General features: G+C 44.8%; 5 protein-coding genes across 7 annotated transcripts; 1 reads left to right on the top strand and 4 right to left on the bottom strand.

The window, feature by feature from the left end:
- Window positions 1-109: 109 nt before the first annotated feature.
- ccr10 (chemokine (C-C motif) receptor 10) lies at window positions 110-3,351 on the bottom strand. The gene is made up of 2 exons (XM_077502883.1): window positions 2,809-3,351; window positions 110-1,551 (listed from the first exon to the last, which is right to left on the bottom strand). Exon 2 carries the CDS (start codon window positions 1,548-1,550, stop codon window positions 549-551), a length of 1,002 nt encoding a protein of 333 aa, XP_077359009.1. The 5' UTR covers window position 1,551; window positions 2,809-3,351; the 3' UTR covers window positions 110-548.
- LOC144005356 (uncharacterized) lies at window positions 931-8,535 on the top strand. The gene is made up of 10 exons (XM_077503482.1): window positions 931-975; window positions 1,021-1,136; window positions 1,200-1,356; window positions 1,413-1,566; window positions 4,682-4,861; window positions 4,931-4,999; window positions 5,095-5,148; window positions 6,098-6,199; window positions 6,296-6,452; window positions 8,218-8,535. The coding sequence occupies exons 1-10, from the start codon at window positions 931-933 to the stop codon at window positions 8,468-8,470; spliced, it is 1,287 nt and encodes a 428-aa protein (XP_077359608.1). The 3' UTR covers window positions 8,471-8,535.
- A 332-nt stretch (window positions 8,536-8,867) lies between these two features.
- On the bottom strand, window positions 8,868-11,839 carry LOC144005033 (C-X-C chemokine receptor type 1-like). 3 transcript variants are annotated; one of them, XM_077502879.1, is made up of 2 exons: window positions 11,464-11,839; window positions 8,868-10,421 (listed from the first exon to the last, which is right to left on the bottom strand). In XM_077502879.1, exon 2 carries the CDS (start codon window positions 10,417-10,419, stop codon window positions 9,328-9,330), a length of 1,092 nt encoding a protein of 363 aa, XP_077359005.1. In that variant the 5' UTR covers window positions 10,420-10,421; window positions 11,464-11,839; the 3' UTR covers window positions 8,868-9,327. The 3 variants fall into 3 exon arrangements, with proteins under 3 accessions (XP_077359005.1, XP_077359006.1, XP_077359007.1); XM_077502880.1 differs by lacking the exon at window positions 11,464-11,839 and adding an exon at window positions 10,847-10,963; XM_077502881.1 differs by lacking the exon at window positions 11,464-11,839 and adding an exon at window positions 10,536-10,643.
- Window positions 11,840-13,736: 1,897 nt separating this feature from the next.
- On the bottom strand, window positions 13,737-16,443 carry LOC144005538 (uncharacterized). The gene is made up of 3 exons (XM_077503789.1): window positions 16,235-16,443; window positions 14,286-14,408; window positions 13,737-14,215 (listed from the first exon to the last, which is right to left on the bottom strand). Exons 1-3 carry the CDS (start codon window positions 16,426-16,428, stop codon window positions 13,789-13,791), a joined length of 744 nt encoding a protein of 247 aa, XP_077359915.1. The 5' UTR covers window positions 16,429-16,443; the 3' UTR covers window positions 13,737-13,788.
- A 2,228-nt stretch (window positions 16,444-18,671) lies between these two features.
- LOC144005564 (DELTA-thalatoxin-Avl1a-like) lies at window positions 18,672-20,223 on the bottom strand. The gene is made up of 3 exons (XM_077503836.1): window positions 20,056-20,223; window positions 19,884-19,993; window positions 18,672-19,182 (listed from the first exon to the last, which is right to left on the bottom strand). Exons 2-3 carry the CDS (start codon window positions 19,985-19,987, stop codon window positions 18,756-18,758), a joined length of 531 nt encoding a protein of 176 aa, XP_077359962.1. The 5' UTR covers window positions 19,988-19,993; window positions 20,056-20,223; the 3' UTR covers window positions 18,672-18,755.
- Between the last annotated feature and the right edge of the window lie 1,367 nt (window positions 20,224-21,590).

The raw sequence follows: 21,590 nt of genomic DNA, 5'->3' as shown, positions 1-21,590 counted from the left end.
ACTTTCACACCAGAATCGGGTGTGAACTTGTGAATGGAAGGTGAATGTGTGAATGATGTGAACTAGTTTGACACCAGAGGCAGGGCAAGTAAAAGAATGTGGATTGTATCCAAGCATTTAATAATTTCATACAAAAAGTCTAAGCATTTTGCCTCAGAATACGTGCATGTAATCCGATTACAATGCCTGTAATCTGATTACGGTGCCTGGACTTGCATTGTAATTGTATGAAATCCAATCTGAATGCATGAAATCAGATTAGATCAGAATGCAAGAAATCGCATCACAATGCGTGGAAGCAGACTCGGACGTATGTAATATGATCGCATCAGATTACATCATGTAGTCAGATTACAATGTAGATTTTAAGATTAGCACAAATGGAATTAGATTGTAAAACACGGAATCAGATGAAAACGGATGGAATCCAATTGGAATGCACGGAATCGTTTTCTGATACTTGTAATCAGATTACAATGCATGAAATGGTATCAGAATATTACGCCGTCAAACTAACACTTAATCAGACTGGAATGTGGGCAATCAGATTAGCTGGCACGCGTGGGCGGTGAGAGCGAGGCGGCGCCGTCGTCCCGGCGCCCGCGGCAGAGGAGCCTGTGCGCGTCCCTGCGGAAGCGCCGTCCCGCCAGGACGTACACGACGGGATTGAGGCAGCAGCGGGCGTACGCCAGACTGCGCGTGACGTACTCGGGCAGCAGCGCGCAAAGCGGCCGCGCCATCTTGACCGCCAGCACCGCGCTGTGCGGCAGCTGGAAGAGCAGGAAGAGCGCCACCAGTGCTGCCATCAGCTTCAGCGTGCGCCGGCGGCGCCAGCGCTTGGCCCCGCCCCCGCCGCTCCCCGCCCACAGGACGCGAGCGATGCCCGCGTAGCACGCCGCCATCGTCGCGGAAGACAGAGCGAAGACGGCGATGGCGGCGGCGTTGGCCGCCATTTTGACCCGGGCGGCGGCCAGCGTGCCGCAGTAGGCGTCACTGCCGGAGCCCGCCACGCCGGAGAAGAGGATCTCGGGCAAACTGAGGAGCGCCGCCACCAGCCAGACCGCCGCTGACGCCATTGACCTCCAGAACGCCGCCGTCCGAGCGCGGTGGCGCGCCGGGCGCGGGACCACTGCCAGGTAGCGGTCGGCGGCGATGCACGCCAGCAGCAGCAGGCCGCAGTACGTGTTGACGGCGTAAAGGGCGCGCACCGCCTTGCACGCCGGCGCCGAGAAGATCCAGCCCACGTTGGTGTCGGCCGCCTGCAGCGGCAGCGTCAGCAGCAGCAGGAAGTCGGCCAGCGCCAACTGGAACAGGAAGCCGTCAGTGGCCGAGCGCCGGCGCCGGTACGCCGCGAAGGTCGCCACCACCAGGACGTTTCCCGCCACGCCCAGCAGGAAGATGGCGGCGAATAGGCACGTCTGGAACACCTTGATGGCGGACTCCTGCTCGCCCGCCTCGCACCAGTCGCCGCCATCGTCGTCGAGCGACCAGTTGGCGTAATCGGCAAAGTCGTATTCGTCAACCGGATCTTCCCCGATGCCCGACGACATCCTGCCAACAGTGCACGTGAGTGTTAACAACTTCGCCGGGTCTTCATGTTCACCACACGCCAACGACATGCCAATGTACACGCAAGTGTGGAAGTGCACACGCCGACTGACAAAAACGTTTCAATGTATTTGCAAGTACGGAACGTTTTTATTTGCACATGTAAAGCAACGACAAAAATGTCAAACGGAAATCATGCACTGCAAAATTATGAATACTTCATTTACCAAAAGCTACCAAAAAAAATACATTTTTAACTTGCGCATGCTAAAGTTGTTGATACATCGCGGAATTATTGGAAAAAATGCTAAGATTTTAGCAGGTAATATTTATACTATAATACTAATAATGATATCATGAATACAAAAATTTATGGAGTTTTACAAACATTTATATACATCAGAAATGAAAGGTGAGGATTCAGGATAATTTCTTAAGTCTGTCAAATTCAAATGTTTATCAGAACAACAAAAAGAATATTTGAGTAATAAAACGTTTGCTAGTGATGAGATTGGAAAAAAGAAAAGAAAAAAAAAGATTCCAGGACCGGATAGCCTTCCTCTTGAATTTTATTCAATATTTTGTCCCAGTATTAGATCTATTTTCTTCTCTTTTTTTTTCTTTTTCTTTGTTCACATAGATCTTGGTTTAGCTTGTTTGTCAGATTGTTTATTTATTTATTTGCTTTTTTTTTTTTTTTTTTTGGTGTTTGTTGGTTATGTTTGTAACTTTCAGATTCTCTCTTTTTTGTTGTGTTTTTTAATGGAAAAAAAAGAAATGTTTCAATTACAGTTAGTAGTTGTCTCATTTATGTTTATTTCATTGGAGCTGTAGGCTAATTTAAATATTCATGTACAATATGTACAAATGCATTTAATACATATTTGCAAGTATGTTTGAGTATGTTGAAATGTACATGAAAATATGTATGAGTGTATTTCAAATTTAAAGACATATAGACGCATTTGCAAGTATTTTGCCAGGCAAAAATGTTGAGCAGTTCTACATTTCTGAAAATATTTAAACTAATCAACCATTTATGAAATTCCGCATTGAAAAAAAATGTCTAAAGCTGCTATAGTTTTTTTTTTTTTTTTGTTAGTGACTTGAGTTGTTTTCATTTCATTTCATTTTCATCAATCAATCAAAAAATTACAAACGGATAAAAACAAAAGTGTAAGCGTACGGCCTCCGTCCAAATTTTCAATTTATATATAGTACAATATTTCATATAATATTTCAAGTATGTGTCAGCCTGACCTTGCCGTTGTGCTGTGTCGACGATTTGTGTCGAGGACGTCGGCGTCATCTTCAATCTTGTCCGATTCCGTCAGCCAATCGGGTTGCGGCTGTGTAAGGGTGACCGACCCCGTGACCTGGCAGGCAGCTGGTGGCTTTCGCTGACCTCTGACCTCCGAAAGTTGAGCCGGCGTTCAACCCTCTTTCGACGGGCCTTCGAGCTCGTCACACCCAAGCGAGCGTTCCACCGCAGAAAACAAAAAAAAAAAAAAAATCCACAGTGAAACTTTTGGCTTGGTGTGTGCTTTTTTTTGTGTGTGTACTTTTTGTGTGTTTGTTGATGACCTCACCCAGGAAGTTGAGACAAACAAAATGTCCAAGTCATCTTTCGGTGCGAGGCCAACGCAACTTCCTGATGCCATTAGCCGCACGCTAACATCCTGCTCTTGAAAAACCACAACACAACTGTGTGTGTTTTCTCACACGCTGTGCGGCCCCTTGACGAGGGAGGAAATCCCTAAAGAGGTTGTCGGGCTCTCTGAGTGCCAACAGGAAGTTGAGGTGCCGCCCTTTCGCCCTCATCGACGCCACTTTGTCCGCCACGCAAACTTTCTATTTTTTTTTCTCTTTTTTTTCTTTGCTAGCGTGCTACGCTACACTTGTTTGTTGATGCAAATGACTCCTGATTCACTAAAAGTTGTACAAAAAAAGACATCTTCCTGTTCAGGGTTATTATAGTTTTGGAATTTTTCATTCAGTTAGTTTTGATTTTGTTTTGAGTTTTTTTTTTTTATAGGTAGTTAGTTTTAATTAGTTTTCAGGGTGCTTCTGTTAGTTTTTATAATCCATCCATCCATTTTCTTGACCACTTATTCCTCGCAATGGTCGTGGGGGTTGCTGCAGCCGATCTCAGCTGGCTTTGGGCAGTAGGCGGGGGACACCCTGCATTGGTTGCCAGCCAATCGCAGGGCACACAGAGACGAACAACCATCCACACTCACAAGCACACCTAGGGACAATTGGGAGCGCCCAATTAATCTGCCATGCATGTCTTTGGAATGTGGGAGGAGACCGGAATACCCGGAGAAGACCCACGTAGGCACGGGGAGAACATGCAAACTCCACCAAGGAAGGCCGGAGCCTGGACTCGAACCTGAGTCCCTAGTTTTTATTAATTTTAGCTATTTAATAAATACTTTGTTTCAGTTCGTTTCAGTAGTAGTAGTTTTAGTTTAAAAAAATGTGTATTACTTGTGCGCAATATTTAAAAAACAGTAAGGGAGCTTCACACTTCTGTGTGACACGCCTTCAAATGTCTTTATTCCGGTTAATATCAAAGTAAATCTACTTAAAAATCACATTTAAAATCATTCCCAAAGGCTCGTGCATTCAATTAATAAAGACTAAAACGAAGGACATTTTTTTTTCTATAATTACAGTTTTAGTTTTGCAAATAAACTATAGTTTGTTAGTTTGTGTTTTTTAAAGGGCATTTTATTTTATTTTGTTAACCAAATTGTTTTTTGAATTTAAGTTTGAATTTTTTCCTTAGTTTTAGTTAACTAAAATAACCTTGTTCCAGTTGCTCCTGATTATTATTAATTTTTTTTTTACACGAAATCAAGTTTTCCAAAATGTCAAAATATGTCAAATGTTAATTTGTCACTTCTCTTTTTTCATTCATTTCAAACAAAACGAGGTATCCCTTGGAAAGTTGATTCAAAATGTGAAAAGTTCTCCATCCAAGTTAGCTGTTCTATTTGTCAAAAATGCTGAATATCGTTGCCGATAATCGGCCTGGCCGATAATTGGTCTATCCCTAACTTATGCACGCGGATGGATGTGCACACAGATACACATCTGCACTTTGACAAATATGCAAACACACTCGCAGCAGAGAGGGCAGGGCTTCTCCCTCTGCGGCGCTGGCATCCGTCCGTCCGTCCGCCCGGTTTCTCCACTCCAGACGGATCTCCTGAAGACGACGACCACGTCTGCCGGCTGCGTTTTCTTTGCCTTTTGTGCGCTGGCTACCCGATGGCGTCGGCGTCGCTCGTCGCGTTTGTCATCACGAGTAAGTGCGAGCGCCCGTCATCGTTTTCCGTTTTTGTGCGTTTGCACTCGATTGTTTGACTTGTTGCAGGTTTGTTGAGCGTGCGCTCGCTCCAGCAGACGCAAGTCCTGCCGGATAACCAAAGCATCCCGGAGCAAAGTAAAAAAAAAAACAAAAAAAAACAGCCAAACTTCCACTTTTGTCTCCACTCTTTGATTGTGCCGATGATGTCATGATTTGGCGTCTCCTTGCAGCCAGCGTCCGGAACCTTCCGGAAGTCTCCACCGGCTGGTATCGTGCAAGCACACGTGAGTAGCCAAAAAGTCGTCACGGCTTTCAAAGTTCAACACTCAACTTGCGCTCATCACATCCATTTGGATCTTGATGATTGACATTTTCATGTGGTGGTGTTTCCCGTCTAAATGTCCGCCATCTTTTCCTTTCATTTTCGGCTTTTGCTTTTCAATTCTAATTTTTACAAAAGAGGGTTAGGGTTAGTGAAGAGAGGAAAAAAAGAGGTTGGGAGCATTCTGACTTAATTCTGACTTTAATTACAGAATTCTGACTTAAGTCAGAATTGTCACTTTAAAGTCAGAATGCTGAAATTAAACTCAAAATTCCAAGATTAAAGTCAGAATTCTGAGATTAAAATCAGAATTCTAAAATTGAAGTCAGAATGTTGAAATTAAAGTCAAAATTCTAAGATTTAAGTCAGAATTCTGAGTCAGAATTTTAAAATTAAAGTCAAAATTCTGAGATTAAAACCAGAATTCTTAATCAGAATTCTAAAATTAAAGTCAGAATTCTAAGATTTAAGTTAGAATTATGAGATTAAAATCAGACTTCCGAGTTTAAAAACAGAATTCTAAAATTTAAGTCAGAATTCTGATTAAAGTCAAAACTCTGATATTAAAATCAGAATTGTAAGATTCAAGTCAAAATTCTGAATCAGCATTCCAAAATTAAATTCAGAATTCTGAGATTTCAAAAAAATCTAACATTAGTCAGAATTCTGAGATTAAAATCAGAATTCTAAGATTCAAGTCAAATTAAATTCAGAATTCTAAAATGGAAGTCAGAATACAGAGTTAAAAATCAGAATTCTGAAATTAAAATCAGAATTCTGAAATTAAAATCAGAATTCTAAGATTCAAGTCAGAATTCTGACAAAGTGAATCCTACTTAACCCTCTTCACTGGCCCTAATCCTCTAACATAGATTTTGTCTTTTGCGTCATGTTTTGTTTGTGGTTGGCAGATGCGCCTCAGGTGGGAAAAGAAAACGCGAGCCTACCGCAAGACGAGCTGACTCGAGTTCAGGACCAACTTGAGAAGGAAAACGTCATCACCGAAGATGACGGTTGGTTGACGGCAAAAAAAAACAAAAAAACAAAAATTGGAAAAAAAGTGACAATGTTGCAACTGACGTGACGTGGGCGCGTGTGCGTGTATGCAGAAAACTTTCAGGAAGTTGAAGACTTTGCGCCGCTGGGCGTGGCTTGCCGCGCGGACGCGTTGGCCAAGTTGAGCATGTCCGTTTGCGCTTCACCGTTTGAGCAGCAGATGGCGCCGTTGGAGGCGGACGCGCGCTGCGTTCTCGACGACGTCATCGGGTAAGAAGGAGTCTGCGCTGAGTGATGATGTCATCAATATGTGGCGATGAAGGCCGCCATGGGATTGGTCCACTCGTTCCCAAACAATCGTGATTAGGGAGTCGGAAGGATCCAAATCTCTCTGCAGGGGCAACTTGACATACGAGTGATCCCACTTGCAAGTTTTTCCAGACAAATATGACTTTGACTTGCCAGCAAAAAAAACATTTTTGGATTTGTCATTTTCAGTGAAGCCAAGTGAAGTAAAACTCAAAGACAATCAGGGACATTTTTGTTTCCCGTTTTGCAGCTTCGCTTCCTGGCCAAGGAAGTCAAATGTCCTTCCAGTAAGATGATCCTGTGTCGGAGGTGTGTTGAGAGTCGCGATAATCGGCTCCCAAACAGGCTGACGATCAGAAATATGAATCGTTTTCTCAAACCATTTGACGTTTTCTTCTGTGATGTGAACAGATATGAGCCAATCGAAGAAGTGTCCTGACTGATCACCCCCAGATGGTGCTAACTTGTTCCACCGAATGAGTTTTGGAATTTGGGGGGGTGGGTTCCCTCAACGGCAGCAAGACTTTTCGTGCCATCCTCTCTGGAAACATTCAGCAAGCATTGGCACATGCCCGGCAGCGTCCGCTCGTCTTGGACTTTATGAGATCATGTGCCAACTCTGATGACCTTGGAGGATCTCAGAGGGCCTTGTAGAGCCTCTGAGGATCTTGGAAGATCTCGAAGGATCTTGGAAGATTTTGAAGGATTTCGGAAGGCCTTGTAGAGCCTGAGAGGATCTCGGAAGATCTCGGAGGATCTTGGAAGATTTTGAAGGATCTTGGAAAGCCTTGTAGAGTCTGAGAGGATCTCGGAAGATCTTGGTGGATCTCTGAGGACCTCTGATTGATTTCAGAAGATCTCTGGTGGTCTCTGTAGATCTCTGGGGACCTCTGGGGATCTCAGAGGACCTCTGAGGATCTCGGAGGACCTCTGGGGATTTCAGGTAATCTCTGGAGATCTTGGAGGACCTCTGGGGATCTCTGAGGACCTCTGAGGATCTTGGAGGACCTCTGGGGATTTCGGAAGATCTCTGGAGATCTTGGAGGACCTCTGGGGATCTCGAAGGACCTCTGGAGATCTTGGAGGACCTCTGGGGATCTCAGAAGATTTCGGAAATCTCGGAGGATCTCAGAGAACCTCTGAGAATCGTGGGAGATTTTGGAGGATATCAGATATCGGAGGATCTCGGAAGATCTTGGTGGACCTCTGAGGATCGTGGAAGATCACGGAGGATTTTTGGAGGATCTCTGAGGATCTTGGAAGATCTCTGAGGATTTCGGAGGACCTCTGGGGATCTCGGAAGATCTGTAAGGATTTCAGTGGACCTGGAAAGACCAGATCCCAGACCTCTGGTGGAGCAGAATGTCCACACGTGTGGCGTGTGTGGATATGATTGCTCAATGTGAGCAAAACAGTTTGATGGCATATTTTCAGATCTTTTTTCTTTCCAATCTTTGAAGATTGGAAAGTCTTTGTGTGCGTACACCAAGTGGGGTCACTCGTCTGTCAAGGCACGACGAACTCTTGCGGATTTGCCGAAAGGTCGTCCCTCCACAAGGAAGCTTGCGGCCGCCATTCGGGAGTCGGGAATGATTCCGAAGGCAGTCGTCGCCGACTCCCAAAAGCCGGCCGAGCGATTCCTTGCGGGGTACGCGGCGAGTGTGTTGATTTGCGTGGCGATGATGTCATCAAACGTGACAGGGCGGTGGGTGGGTGTCGCCCGCAGCGCCTACAACCAGCTGAGCGGGTGCCTGGAGAGTCTGTCGCACTGGTGCGGATGTTACTACCCCAACGCCGCCGTGCACGCCGCCTTCCTGCGCGTCCACGCCGCCTTCTTCCGCCGCTGCCCCCCGCAGTCGGAAGAACGCCACCTGGAGGACGCGCCCCTCAAGCTGGTCCTGGGCCTGACGCTGGCGCCCGTCGCCCTCGTGCCACTGCTGGTCTACGCCGTCGGACGGAGGAGCAAGGTGGACAAATAACCGCCAAAAAAATAATAATAATTCACCGCCACAAGCCAAAAAATAAATAAAAAGGTGACATCTGATTGATTGGTCGCACTTTTATTTTATTAACAGAAAGGAGATTTTGGAGTCTTTTGGAGTTTCTGTCATTGTATTTTTGGTTTCTATTGGTGCTTTTTGCGGTCGTCTGAGTCCTGGTTTTTGACTTGTCATTCTTGATTCTGTTTTTATTGGGGGGCTTTTATGACGGGAATTTTTTTGGATGATTTTTGATCCAGGATTTTTGAGTGTTGGTTTATGAGCAGCATTTTGTTTTTTGTTTTTGATTTTTAGATTCCATGAAATTTTGAGTTGTGACTTTTGAGTCATTTTTGATTAATGAATGAGTCGTTTTTTTTAAGTGTTTTTTTTTTTTTTTTTTTTTTTTTTTTTTTAAGTTTCTTTTTTTGATTCAGGGATGTTGAATGGTGCTTTTTGAATGTTGGAATTGCGTTTTTGAGTGATAGTTTTGGAATCCTTATTGTTTCATGTTCATTTTTGAGTCCCCCCAAGTGTGGGTTTTAGAGTTTTAATTGTTTGAGTCATAGTTTTGGAATATAGTTTGAGTTGACTTTTTTTGATTGGTGATCTTTGAATGAGTTTTTTGGGGCTTCTGGCTCATTATTTTCTCATTTTTTGTTGTTTTTGACCTGTGACATTTGAATTGTGCTCTTTCAGTGATGATTTTCAAGTGTTTTTTTTTGTTTTTGTTTTTTGTTTCAAATATTTTATTCCATCGAATGCTTTCGTCACATGATTTGTGTCTGGCTTTCATTGAGCCAAAAAGAGCCGCCACATAGGGCGCGGTTGCGGAGTTGCAGAGTCTTCACGAGTCATCACGCGACGGCGCCTTGTCCGTCGGAGGTCTGCGAAGTGGACCTGCTGGCCCTGGACCCCGGCGGCGGGCGCTCCCGGCACAGCAGCGCCCTGGCGTTGCGGCGGAACTTCTCGCCCACGAAGGCGTAGAGCAGCGGGTTGACGCCGCTGTGCAGCAGCGCCAGGCCGTTGCTGAGCACCAGCGCGGCGCTGAGCGAGCGTCGCGCCGCGCAGTCGAAGTCCACCAGCCGCGCCCGCATCAGCGTGTCGGCCATCAGCACCAGGTGGTACGGCGTCCAGCACAGCAGGAAGGCGGCCACCACCGCCGTGATCACCCGCATGGCGCGCTGCTTGTGGAAGCCGCGCGTGCGCAGCAGCCGCGCCACCGTCACGCCATAGCAGGCCAGCATGACGGCCAGCGGCAGCAGGAAGCCCACCAGGTGGCGCAGGGCGCGCGTGGCCACCCGCCACGCCCGGGCGCTGCCCACGTCGAAGCTCTCGGCGCACGTGGCCCGGCCCGAGTCGCCGTCGGCCGGCGCCGCCTCGTTGAAGAGCGCCGGCAGCGCCAGGGCGGCGCCCAGCGCCCACACGCCGGCGCACGCCAGCCGGCTGCAGCGCCGCCGCCTCTGCGGACCGTCCCCGCCGCCGGCGCGCACGATCAGCAGGTAGCGGTCGACGCTGATGCACGCCAGGAAGAGCACGCTGGTGTAGAAGTTGGCCTCGAAGATCAGGCTGAGCGCTTTGCACGGCCCGTCGCCGAAGATCCAGCCGTGGGTCAGTGCCGTGGCCCAGAAGGGGACGGTCAGCGCCATCAGGCCGTCGGCCAATGTCAGGTGGAACAGGTACACGTCGGACGTAGTCAGCCAGTGCCGGCGCCGGCGTCGCGCGATCACCAGCGCCACCAGCAGGTTGCCGGGGACGGCCAAAAAGAAGATGGCCGCCAGGAGCGCGCTCAGCGTCGCCACCGCAGCGCGGCCCGGCGGGCTCGCTTCGCACACCAGCGTGTCCGGGTCCAACTCGAACACAGACGCGTTGGAGCGGGGGCCGTGCGAGTCGTTCAGTACGTCCGCGTAGTCGCCAAAGTCGAACGGCACGATGATGGATTCCGACATGGCTGCGGGGGAGGGAGGGATTCAATTGATTAGGACGCCCGGAAATTGGTCACACAGGAAGTTGACAGGACATTGACTAGGTAGGAAGGAACGCACAAGTTTATAAGTATGCTCACGGAGTTGATTAGGAAGCACAGGAAGTTGATTAGGCTACACAGGACGTTAATTATGACACACAGGAAGTTGATTAAGCCAGACTGGAAATTGATTGGGGCTGTACAGGAAGTTGACTAGGACACACAGGAAGTTGCTTAGACTACGCAGGAAGTTGTTCAGGACACGCCGAAAGTTGATAGGGCTGCACATGAAGTTGATTAGGATACACAGGAAGTTGATAGGGGCTGTACAGGTAATTGATTAGGACAGACAGGAAGTTGATTGGGGATACACAGGAAGTTAATTAGAACACACGGGAAGTTGATCATACCAAGTTAATTATGGCTGCACAGGAAGTTGATTTAGACACACAGCAAGATGATTAGGACACACAAGAAGTTGATTGGGACTGCGCAGGAAGTTGATTTGGGCACAGAGGAAGTTGATTAGGGCACACAGGAAGTTGATTGGGGCTGCACAGGAATTGATTTGGGGACAGGAAGTTGATTAGTACACACAAGAAGTTGATAGGGCTGCACAGGAAGTTGATTAGGATTTCACAGGAAGTTGATCAGATCACACAGGAAGATGATGCATGACCATATTGAGTGAAGGCCCATATTTCACATTAGAAAACAAATTTCACTGCCCACCATCAAAGAAAAAATGTCCCAAAGGGTCAATTTGGTGCCAAGCAACTAAAGATGTAAGTTGAAGAGCTTGACTGAGACAAAAAGCAGTGCTTTGCCACCATCTTCTGGCATTTATAGGCAATTTGAACTCTTTATCGGAGAGGTGACAATATTTTTGGTTGCGATTCACAACAGATCATTTTAGTTTGGGAATAAGCAGTCTAACAAGAAGTTGATGTTAGTGTCAGCATGTAGGAAGTGGATTGATGTTTGGCAAAAAAAAAAAAAAAAAAGCAGACAGAAAGCAAGAACTCACCTGCTGATGGGTCGCCAGAAGACGAATGGCGAGCAAGACAGTTGGACACGGCAAATGTCTTTTGCCGTCTTTCCCAATTTCCTGTTTACCGCGCAACGAATGGCTTCCTCCTCCAAGACCCGCCCACTTCCTGTCATGCGGCCATGGTAGCCACCTGACGACGTTTCCATGACGACGCCCCACGGTGGCAATCATTTCAAAATCATCAGTTTGACTCTCACGCAAAAAATTCTGCTTAAGACATAACTTATTTGGTCAATCAGCAATTTAACTAACGAGCATCCATTTTAATCATTGTTTGGAGCCACTGATGAACTTAAAATTGTTGATTTCATGTGAAATTTTTGTTTTGTGCTTTTTCAAAATTAAACATCTGTTTTGCTTTGTAAAACATCAAGTGAACCAGGAAGTGAATCAATTTTAAAACAACAATAATTGCTTCGCAAACAGTAATCAGGAAGGAAAAAAAGATTTTCTGATTTTTATTTATTTATTTATTTATTTTTTTACTTAATGCAAAATGAAAGTTTAAAAGGATCGTTTAAAATAGGTCCATTTAAATAGTCTCTGGGCATTTTTGTTTGTTTTGAAATTCCAAAGTAAATACAAAATGGTGGACTTCCTGTTAAGGCTTCATTTTTTTCAGTGAAATGTACAACCTAACAGTGTAAATGCTTTCATAAATTTGCAAAATGTTATTAGATTAAATTCAGGAATTTAGTTTTTATTTGGATTACCACCTATAACCCGGAAGTGGTTGTTCGCTCGGCGGATGTGACGTGGCGCACGCTGAACAGTCCAAAAGTAGAGAGCGGGAGGAAAGGAAAGACGAGTGAGAGCAACGCGATCGACCAAGCTTCAGTAAAAAAAAAAAAACGTCTTCAACTCGTCAAGGTCGGTTGTCTTTATTTCATAAAATGGCTTTAATTTCATGTTTGGTTAATACTGACAGTATTTGCTATCATTGTGTGTATAGTAACAGCAAGTGCATTTATGACGTTTTGGGACTGTATGAAAGGTCTTAGCTACGATTAAGATAAGAAGTGGTCTGATGTTATTTAATGTATTTTCTTGATGACAAATATTCATTTTATTTTCATTCCTTTTAGTGTGAAACTGCATGAAAGAATTAAAAGACACAAAACATGAGTATGAAGCGTGGTTGATTGACCAGGGTGTAGCTACAAATGGTGCTTTGTTTAAAAAAAAAAAAAAAAAAAAAGCTATTAATTGCTGATAAGTCAAATTCCTGCTTAACGAAGCATTCTCAGTTGTACGTTTCACCTGCAAGCAAGACTCACAAAAATTGGGAAGCCATACAAAGTCTTTCTAAAAATTGGTTTGTGATCGTCTTCATCAATTGGCTCTTTTATCTCAAGATTATTTAATCTGAACCAGTATTGAAAGCTTATTTTGTCTCACTCAAAAGTAAAAACTCATGAAACTTTGCGCACACTTTAGGCCTGGCAAAAATCAAATGAATTAGAAAATTATTTACTGTGTGATTTCTTTAAAAAAAAAAAAAAAAAAAATGGCTCAGTAGTGCCCCCTAGCAATTACCAGAAATTTTAGTTGCTTTGTATTATGTTTTGAGTTTTGTTTTTTAAGTTTGGTTCGTTTTAATTAGTTTTCAGGGTTTCAGGCTGTTAGTTTTTATTACTTTTAGTTATTTAATAAATGCTTAGTTTTAGTTTTTAATTTTAGTTTGGATTAGTCAATTTGTTTTTTTTTTTAAATGTATATTGTGCGCAATATTTAAAAAAACCGCATGGGAGCGACGCCATCTTGAAGGTGCTTTTCTATTGGCTGCTGCGAGATGACATCACTTCTGTGTGACACTCGAACGTCCTTATTCTAGTTCATATCAAAATAAATGACTCAAAATCAAATTTAAAATCTTCCCTAAAGGCTCATGCATCAAATTAATTACCAAAGACTAAAATGTGGGACATTTTTGCTGTCATTATAGTTAGTTTTACTTCATTTTGTAAACATCAAATGTAGTTTCAGTTAGTTTTTGTTTTTTAAAAAGCATTTTCGTTTTTAATTCGTCAACAAAATTGTTTTTGTTCATTTTTTTCCGTTAGTTTTAGTGAACTCAAATAACCTTGGTTCGGACCAATCACAAAGCAGCAATGTGTTGGGGGGTGGGATTAACCCCCAAAACTTTCATGTGCCGCTTTTCAACTTTGACCCGCTGGTGAAGTTGTGGGCGTTTTTTCTTGTGTGTTGAATGTTTTGTGCGGATCATCCAGCAAAAAAAAAAAGAGACAAAAGAGCAACTTGTTTTTATTGATCATGGATTGAGTGACCGTGTTTGCGCGTTCAGGGGTGGAAGTGCAAGTCCCACATCTCCACCTTCATGATGGACTTGCCCATGGGCGACATGGTGACCTTGACGTCCATCTTGCCGCTCTCGTAGGTCAGACCGCAGCCGTTGGCCTCCTGGCGCAAGAAGCTCTCCATCTTCTTGTCGTTGTACATCTTGTTGTAGAGCTTGTCGTCGGTTTCGCAGCTGAGCGGGAAGATGCCCACCGCCACCCAGTTCTTGTAGAAAGTGTAGTCGTAGGGCACGGAGAACATGATGGCCAGCTTGGCGACGGCCGTCGAGCCCTCGAAGATCTCGTAGGTCAGCACGCCCACCGCGCCCGAGGCGGCCGCGTCCGTCTTGTTGAAGTTGCACACTTCGGTGCGCATGGGCCGCACGGTGGGCTGCGGCGGGCTGTGGCAGTCGCCGCTCTCCAGGTACACTCTGGATGGAAACGCAAAGTCACGACAACACTCGCCGGGCGAAATGTCGAAATCGCGCGTGTGAGTCTTACTTGGGGTGCCTGAGGACGAAGCCGTTGGTCAGGTTGGTCATCTCGATGGTGACGTTCCTGCGGCTCTTCTGCGTGGCCGCCAACGCCTCGGCGGACTCCATGGATGGACGGCAAAGGTGACCTCTGGGGGGAAAAACGGGTCGCCGTTTTTACAAAACAGACCTGAAAAGTTTGTCCGCGTGGCTGTTGGGGAGTCGGGAACGAGTGAACGATTGAGACGGGACAAGAAACATCGGCTCGTTTTGCGCGTGCGCGCGGGGCAGCAGTGGGCAAGTGGCGACGTTTTCGACGTGCCCGGACCCGCGAGTGGCATCGTTGAGATTAGGGCTCGGTACCTCAAGATACGATATGCGATACAAGGCTCACGGTAACAATTATCTCACCATATGATGATACCGCGATTATACATGATACATTGCTCAGGTAATAAATCCACGATAATCTACGATAAAAATAATAATATACATTAATAATAATAATATAAATGAATAAAAAATATACATATTAATAAATAATAAAAAATAGATAGTAAAATTAATAAAATAATTCACAATAAAAATAGAAATAAATAGAAATAATAATAATGATGATGATGATAATAAAAACTAAGCTCAGTCTTCTTCGCCTGAAAACTTGTCCATTTCCCCGCCACTCTTGAGGCACTCCCCCTATAGACCTGCCAAGTAATTGCTCAATAAGTCATGAACAATGGAGTATATAAACTACAAATATCGCGATATTTGCATAGACGTATCGATAATCTATCGAGAGACGAAGTATCACGATTTATCGCGCTACGGATATATCGTAACACTCCTAGTTGAGATGCGTACAAAGGACGGATTGTTACGATTTGCCCGAGTCGGTTTTTACCAACTATTTTGTCGGCATGTTTGAGTCTCATTTAGTATCTGTAAGTTTTATGCTTCATTCGAGGATGGTCGGAAATCTGCCTATTCAGAGTTGGACCCAGGACGCATCTACGGGAACAAACTCGGAAATTCCACTTGCGAAGTCGGGGAGGAAAAAAAAGGACTACAATGTGATGTCACTCTCCGATGGTGACTCCTATGCAAAAACAGACCGTGAACGCTAAAACACAATTGACCTATTAGACATAAGTTCACGTAACACAACGTACGTGACAGTATGCTGCTTCTCCCAGCATGGAATTATACTATTTAATTGTATGGAATGCTTATGAAATAAAACAATAAATGAAGCAAAATTGTGAGCAACTAAGTTTGCTGGAGGTTAAAATGAGTTTCAAGAACCAAAATAGAAAACAATTTACCACTATCCACCATTTTGGTTGTTTACTTTTGACTCAAACGCTTTCAGGTCGGAACTGGGAAAACCCAACTCTGATATATCCGACTTCCGACCGTCCTCCAATGCAGCATTAGCATTGCTTCGCTAATTAGCACCAGCCAAACCGATTTTCGCTTAACAGCTTTTTGGTTCATCTGCTTTGGCAAGTGTACGCAAGTTAAGTGCAAATGTGGAGCCACGCCCATCCAACAAGATTGGTCAGAACAAAGGAGGAAAAACCAGACGGGAGTCCAAGTGTGGAGCAGCAAGACAAGACTGCATCCTGCTTCTCAAGCGCTTGTCAAACGCTTCAACTTGTTTTGGCCAAAGCGGGAGTTGGTTGCGCGTAACCGCCACGACGTTAACAGCCAGTGTGTGGAAAAGCAAAGTGCCAAGTAACTCCGTGAAAACGCCGGCCTGAGGAGCTACTGAGCAAAACCAGTCCAAATATCAAGACACGCTTCTGGTCAAAACCAAGACCACATTGGAAAGCGTCCAGGACTTTGCGAGTTGAAATTGTGGCTCCCCGTTGTCCGACAAGTCTGAAACATTTTGTGACCGTTTCTGGTAATCCTGAACAAAGCCATGTGTAGTCTACCTGGCGACCGATCAACATGGTTGTCACAAAATCTTCTTACCTGGAACGATGGCACAGGTGCTGGCTGGCTGGCTGAGGGCTGGCTGGGCAACTGCTGAGCAAAAATCCGCCGCCGCTGGTTTCTCTGCTGCCGGTGGGGGCCGGCGTTGACTCCGCCCACGGCGGGGCGCGGTCGGACCAAATGTCCCCGCTTGATTGTTCGACGGGCGGTTTTGGGGCCGGCCGGGCTGGCATTCCTGCCAGCAGTGCCGCACCCCGCCAACCGTTTTGCGAGGTCCCGCTCGGCCGGTGCGCAACCGGATGCGCCGCATTCTTGTAATTAGGTGGCCGCCGTCTGCCTCGCCCGGCTCAGCGTGGCCTCGTCAGACCGCATTCCATCATCTTCATGCGGATGGACTCAAAAGTTGACTTGCTGATGGCATTCGATGCCTGTTCAGGCCATGTTGAGGTTTCGGATGAAAGAAAATTTGCGTTGCCAATGGGAATCCCCCAAAAAAATTTCCTCAAAAAACAAACAAACACATCCAGACTGAGCTTTCGTGCATGTTGTTTGTCCACATGTATGTTTCATGTGCGTCTTAAATGTGTGTTTAGTACATCTTGAACACTCAGTTTCAAATGTTTTGTGAATTACTTTTGTCTTGTTGTACAGCATGCTTTGTATGTTCAAGGCATGTTGAGTTGGTGTTTGACGTGTTTTTAGTGTGTATGACACATGCTTGTGCATGCGTTAACCATGTTTTTTCTGTCATGCATGTTTGGTTTGTCTTTGCATGTTTCCCATGTTTATCTCTGTTCCATGTAGTTGTCGTGTTTTCCGTGTGTTAGCTGAATGTTTATTGCACGTTTTTTATGTTTGATGCGTGAATGTTATGTGTCCGTGACTCCGCCTATGTTACAGGCATGTTTACTTTTGTGTTTAATTGCGTGTTTAATTCATGTTGTGTGTTTGGCGTCTGCCTTGTGTGTTTGCATGTTTGACATGTTAACTGCATACTTATTGCATGTTTCGTGTGTTAAATGCATGTTCCTTGCGTGTTTTGTGATGAATGTGATTATAGTGGTGTGTGCTAACTTTTTGCTTGTGTGTTCAAAGCGTGTTTAGTATGTGTGTCATGAAATCTTTGTGCGTTTGTTTCATGAATGTTAGTACATGTGTTTATTGCCTGTTTTGTGTATTTAGTGTGTATTTAATTCATGTTGTGTGTTTGGTGTCTGCCGTGTATTTTGTATGTTTGACGTGTTAACTGCATATGTTGCATGTGTCAATGCATGTCTCGTGCGTGTTTTGTGTGGAATGTGTTTAGCGTGTGCTAACTGCTTGCTTGTGTGTTCAAAGCGTGTTTCGTATGCGTTTCATGAAATCTGTATGTTTCATGTGTGTTAGTACACGTGTTTATTGCCTATTGTGTGTTTAGTGTGTTTACTTTACTGTTCCGTGTAGTTGTTGTGTTTTTCATGTGTTAGCTGAATGTTCATTGCACGTTTTGTGTGTTTGAAGCGTGTTTCTTGTGTGTCCACTACGGCTGGGTATTGCCGCCTACCTCACGATACGATACGTATCACGATACAGGTGTCACGATACGCTACGTATCGCGATACATATGTATCCTAATACTTGATCTTCAACGTGATACGTATCCTGATATATTACATTAATTTTCAAAATATTTTTCTTAGCAGCTCTTCTGGTTTACCACCAAGCAGCTTTCACAAACACGCCGGGAAACTTAATAGACATGAGCCGATATGAGCAACAACAAAAAAAAGTATTAAAATTACAGCTCTAAAATGTGCTTATTTGAAATATTTGGGGAAATAAAAACAGCATTTTTTTCATTTTTTTTCATCTAACACATTCTATTTCGTTTTTAAACAAAATATACGAAAATTGGTACATTAAGACACGTGCCACATGTTAAGTTTATAAGTAAATAAATTATATTCTTCCTCTGCATTCATTTTTCTTAGCAAGACAGTGTCCAATCACTGGTGATCTATTTTTGCATTAATTGAATGCAATTAACTTCAAAGATGCTGCTGGTTTTTATTTTTTAGGTACAACGCAAGCTGCAAAGGCAAATGTTAACTGCCTATTTAAAGTTAACGAGCAATATCGAATCTGACGCCTGCGTATCGATACGTGTATCGTAATGAGGCCCGCAACGATATATTGCCGTATCGATTTTTTTGAGCACACCCCTAGTGTCCACGTATGTTTAATTCCGTGTTTGATGTATTGCTAGTGCGTGTTTAATTCATGTTTTGTGTTTGTGTTTTTGCGTGTTTTGTGTGGAATGTGTTTGGCCTGTGCTAACAGCTTGCTTGTTTGTTCAAAGCGTGTTTAGTTAGTCTTTGATGAAATCTTTGTGTTTGTTTGATTAATGTTAGAACGTGTTTATTGCCTGTTTTGTGTATTTACTGTGTTTAATTTACATTGACGCGACAGAAGAGACACCGAGAGTTGCTTTGGCATGTTTTTTTTTTTTCTTTAATTTTTTTATTGAAGCAAGATGAGGACGGGCGGGGCCGGCGGGTGTCGGTCAGCTCCCCGCCCCCGTTCAGGCCCTCCTGTCGTGGATCTCCAGCTTGATGATGGCGTGGCCCTCGTCGGACATGCAGGCGGCCACGTCCACCTCGCGGCCGCGGAACTCCACGCCCGAGCCGTCGGCCTTGTGGCGCACAAAGTTGGTCTCATCTTTGGATTTGTACATGAAGTCGTAGAGCTTGTGGTCGGTGGCCTTGCCCTTGGGGAAGAGGCCCACGGCCATCCAGTTCTTGTAGATGTTGTAGTCGAAGGGCACGGAGAACATGACTGCCAACATCTCATTGCACATCTTCTTGTGCATGTGGAAGAGCTCGTAGGTGAGCAAGCCCACAGCGCCCGAGGCCGTCTTGTCGTCCTTGGTGAAGGAGCAGACCTCGCCGCGTTGCACGCGCACGGTGGGCTGCGGCGGGCTGTACGGGAAGCCGCTCTCCATGTGCACCCTAGAAAGCGCAACGCCAAGCAAACCTTTAAGCAAATTGATCGCTTTTTGTTTTTTTGAATAGGGCTGGGTGTCGGTTTGGATTTCCAAAATCGATTTGATTCAGAAAGGCCCGATTTGATTCGATTCATGATTCATCTTCGATTCAGATTTCATGCAGTACCAATTTGACTTTGATACGGAAGACATTCTTAGAAGCACCGCTGCTGCAAATAAGAGAAACTACTTGCTTTTACGTGGGGCATTAGTATGAACAAAAAAAAATGTGAATGTTTACATTTAAAATTGATTAATCACGTATATTTTATTGAACATGACCTGATCAAAACAATAAACTATAAATGAAATTGATTACAACCACAAAACACAAAGCTCGTCTTGGGCTAGAAGGTCACATTTGCATTTGGTAGCCATATTTAAAAGTATCGATTCATTGTTTTATGAATCAATATTGGGCTATGAAAAAGTATGATTTGATATCGATATGTAGATTTGTTTTTTTTTTTTTAAACCCAGCCCTCGTTTCGAAGGACACTTGCAATATTTAGGTAAGTTTGTCTTGCTGAATGTTCGTCGAGGCCGAGCGTCCGTCTGGACCTGGACATCGTCAAACAATTGCCTGAACCGGAATCAATCAAGTCAAAGCGGGCAATGGCAAAACCTCAGCAAGATGAATTGGAAAAGAAGCAGTGGCAAACTCACATTGGGTTGTGGAGGCAGAAGGAGGAAGTCAGGTTGAGGACCTCGATGGTGCAGTTGCGGTTGGTGGTCAGGTGGAAAGCGTGCGACTCGGCCGTCTCGGGCATGATGGCCTAAAATCATCATCATCATCGTAACCATTAATCAATAATCACTCATCATCCCCTTTACTCACTTTGATGGAGGTCACACGATGACGAAGACGATGGCAAAGACGATTTGAGTCCCACGCGCACAAGACTGCGTCTGCCGAAACTGTTCGCCGTTCGGCGTGGTGACGATCCGGAGGACACGCCTCAGCCGACTGGGCGGGTCCGGCCGCTCCCCTCTCTGCCGATGAAGACACGCACCAAACTTCTCAGGCAGGTTCATACGCGCGCACGTGGTCCAACCAGTTTGGTCAGTGAGCGAATCTGCGACCGTTTGTTCAGGTGCAGAATTAGCACCACCCCAAAAAACAGCAAAATAATTTTGTCGTTGCCCACCATGGCCACCTGGGGGTAGTAGAAGGCGGTTATGCAATCCATCGAGACGTCTTAACTGTTCGCTGCTTACCAGCATGGCACGAATGTTAGTCGATAAACAATATCTGACTGAGTCCTGGGACTTTCTATCACCGTGTGTTGTTGCACGGTTGGTGTTCAGTCTGTTGCATAAAGTGTTATACAAGTCGCGCCACAATATAGAAGCTAATTAGTAGGGGTGTGCCAAAACAAATCGATTCTCACAAGAATCGTGATTTTCATTTAATAGTGAGTCATGTTAAGATGTTTTGTATGTATGTATCTCAGTTGTGTATGAATAGCTGTTTTTTTGAAGGATAAAAGTGCCGCAAGTAGCGCACTAATTAGCATTAGCCAGTAAGGCTGGAGTAGAGCATGACGATTATTTGCTCATCTATAAAATGAAGCAGAAATCATTGTCAATCAAATCATTTGGAATCGAAAATCGATTCTGAATCGAATCGTGAGACAGTCAAAGATTCCCACCCCTATTAATTTGTGTTCGCAACTGAAAGGCTAAGGTACGTGGTTTTTTTAAATCCACAACGTGTAATGAATGATCTTTGTTTTTCCATTGAGTTATAGAGTCTGCTTCAGCCAGGCGTGGCAAGAAACGACTTCCAGCTTTTTGGGGGGCGTGGCAACTCTTCACAATTTGCTCTTTGTTGAGAGAGGATGTGGTGGTAGGGGGGGGAAGTCTCAACTGATCAAATGTTACATGTTCACGTGTTGATGCGTGAGTGAATGTGCACACGACGCCCCGCCCACTGCCGTTTTGCGCTTGTTGCATGCAACGCTGCCCTCTGCTGGACATTGTCAGCTACTTCTCACTTACCCCGCTTGGAAGTTTTCTGTTTTCGTCTTCAAAGTCCAACTGGTGAGCAAAATCATTTCTTTTATCGATGGCGAGCATTTCCTATATTATTATTATTATTATTATTATTATTGTTATTGTTGTTATTATTTTAATATAATTATCGTGCTGTAGTGATTAGAACATAATTCACCCACGGAACCTTGGGACGAAGGAGGAGTTGGACGGGATGAAAGGATGAAAGGATAAAAGAACAAAATGTTGGTAGGTCTGTGAGCCTCGCGCAGAGTTGTGGTTGCTGTTAAACGCTGAGAAGCTGATGTCAATAAATCGCCGGTCTTTGGCTCCGGACTTCAACACTCTGCCTCCGACTCCCGTCACTGCTCGCTACAT

Source organism: Festucalex cinctus, chromosome 17, assembly GCF_051991245.1.
Source record: "Festucalex cinctus isolate MCC-2025b chromosome 17, RoL_Fcin_1.0, whole genome shotgun sequence".
Lineage (NCBI taxonomy): Eukaryota > Metazoa > Chordata > Actinopteri > Syngnathiformes > Syngnathidae > Festucalex > Festucalex cinctus.
Note: the sequence above shows the minus strand (reverse complement) of the source record. Positions and strands in the feature narration are given on the sequence as shown.

What these genes read in the sequence shown, in the direction of transcription:
- LOC144005033 (XM_077502879.1), bottom strand. Translation starts at nt 10,419, where the DNA reads ATGTCGGAATCCATCATCGTGCCGTTCGACTTTGGCGACTACGCGGAC.
- LOC144005538 (XM_077503789.1), bottom strand. Translation starts at nt 16,428, where the DNA reads ATGCCAGCCCGGCCGGCCCCAAAACCGCCCGTCGAACAATCAAGCGGG. An exon ending in CACCTGTGCCATCGTTCCAG is followed by an intron (nt 14,409 to 16,234) that starts GTAAGAAGATTT and finishes TTTTCCCCCCAG; the next exon opens with AGGTCACCTTTGCCGTCCAT. An exon ending in TTCGTCCTCAGGCACCCCAA is followed by an intron (nt 14,216 to 14,285) that starts GTAAGACTCACA and finishes GTTTCCATCCAG; the next exon opens with AGTGTACCTGGAGAGCGGCG.
- LOC144005564 (XM_077503836.1), bottom strand. Translation starts at nt 19,987, where the DNA reads ATGCCCGAGACGGCCGAGTCGCACGCTTTCCACCTGACCACCAACCGC. An exon ending in TTCTGCCTCCACAACCCAAT is followed by an intron (nt 19,183 to 19,883) that starts GTGAGTTTGCCA and finishes TGCGCTTTCTAG; the next exon opens with GGTGCACATGGAGAGCGGCT.
- LOC144005356 (XM_077503482.1), top strand. Translation starts at nt 931, where the DNA reads ATGGCGGCGGCGTTGGCCGCCATTTTGACCCGGGCGGCGGCCAGC. An exon ending in CTGGTATCGTGCAAGCACAC is followed by an intron (nt 5,149 to 6,097) that starts GTGAGTAGCCAA and finishes TGTGGTTGGCAG; the next exon opens with ATGCGCCTCAGGTGGGAAAA. An exon ending in CGTCATCACCGAAGATGACG is followed by an intron (nt 6,200 to 6,295) that starts GTTGGTTGACGG and finishes GCGTGTATGCAG; the next exon opens with AAAACTTTCAGGAAGTTGAA.
- ccr10 (XM_077502883.1), bottom strand. Translation starts at nt 1,550, where the DNA reads ATGTCGTCGGGCATCGGGGAAGATCCGGTTGACGAATACGACTTTGCC.